A 650-nucleotide genomic window follows, 5' to 3' on the forward strand; every position below is an offset into this window, starting at 1 on the left:
TCAGTTGGTTAATGTTGAATTGTTAGAAGAGAATTGTTAGAAGAAAGTAAAAGGAAAAAAATCCATCATTTAACTACACATGCTGTTCACCATGAGCACTAGTGGCAGACAATTGGCAGGGAGGTTCAATTCCTGTCCTGTGCAAAACTAACTATTCGTCTGTGCAGAGAAAACGAAAGTAGCTATGGCTGATAACCTTCCAGAAGTAGGTTACCTCCCCTCTGTATCCCTGACTAGCTACCTCTTTTTCCGGCAGCCATCTTGACTCCTTCCTGATCCTGTGCTCTCATACGGCTAAGTTTTTTCTCTCCATATTTTCTGCCTGTCTATCGATTCTTTGACACTCATGTTCTGTGTCTGATGAAGACTTGTAACAGGTCACAAACTTACTTAGCTCGTTTGAGCAATCGAGCTAAAATGATGGCTTTAATCGTCTCTTCACTTTTGAATGTTTATGATATTTGGTAGAAGAATGGAATTTAATTATGTAAAATAGACTATTGGCTGTTTGTTTTTCCCTTCCTCTGAATTTTCGTATGTTCACTGCAGTGATGTTTACTTGATCAGCATTCACACCTTCTAGTGTGCAGAAAAGACATTCACTTGCCCCTGCGTGCCCACCTCAGTGCCTGCATGATCTGGATGCCTAT

General features: G+C 40.6%; 1 protein-coding gene across 1 annotated transcript in view; it reads left to right on the forward strand.

The window, feature by feature from the left end:
- Positions 1-182, forward strand: part of LOC143300290 (uncharacterized) — a 152,589-nt gene extending 152,407 nt beyond the window's left edge. Inside the window, exon 32 of the mRNA XM_076613885.1 lies at positions 168-182. Within this exon, the coding sequence (XP_076470000.1) occupies positions 168-182 (15 nt within the window). The remainder of the gene's footprint in view (positions 1-167) is intronic.
- The last annotated feature ends 468 nt before the right edge of the window (positions 183-650 follow it).

The sequence above is a fragment of the Babylonia areolata genome, chromosome 26 (genome assembly GCF_041734735.1).
Source record: "Babylonia areolata isolate BAREFJ2019XMU chromosome 26, ASM4173473v1, whole genome shotgun sequence".
NCBI lineage: Eukaryota > Metazoa > Mollusca > Gastropoda > Neogastropoda > Buccinidae > Babylonia > Babylonia areolata.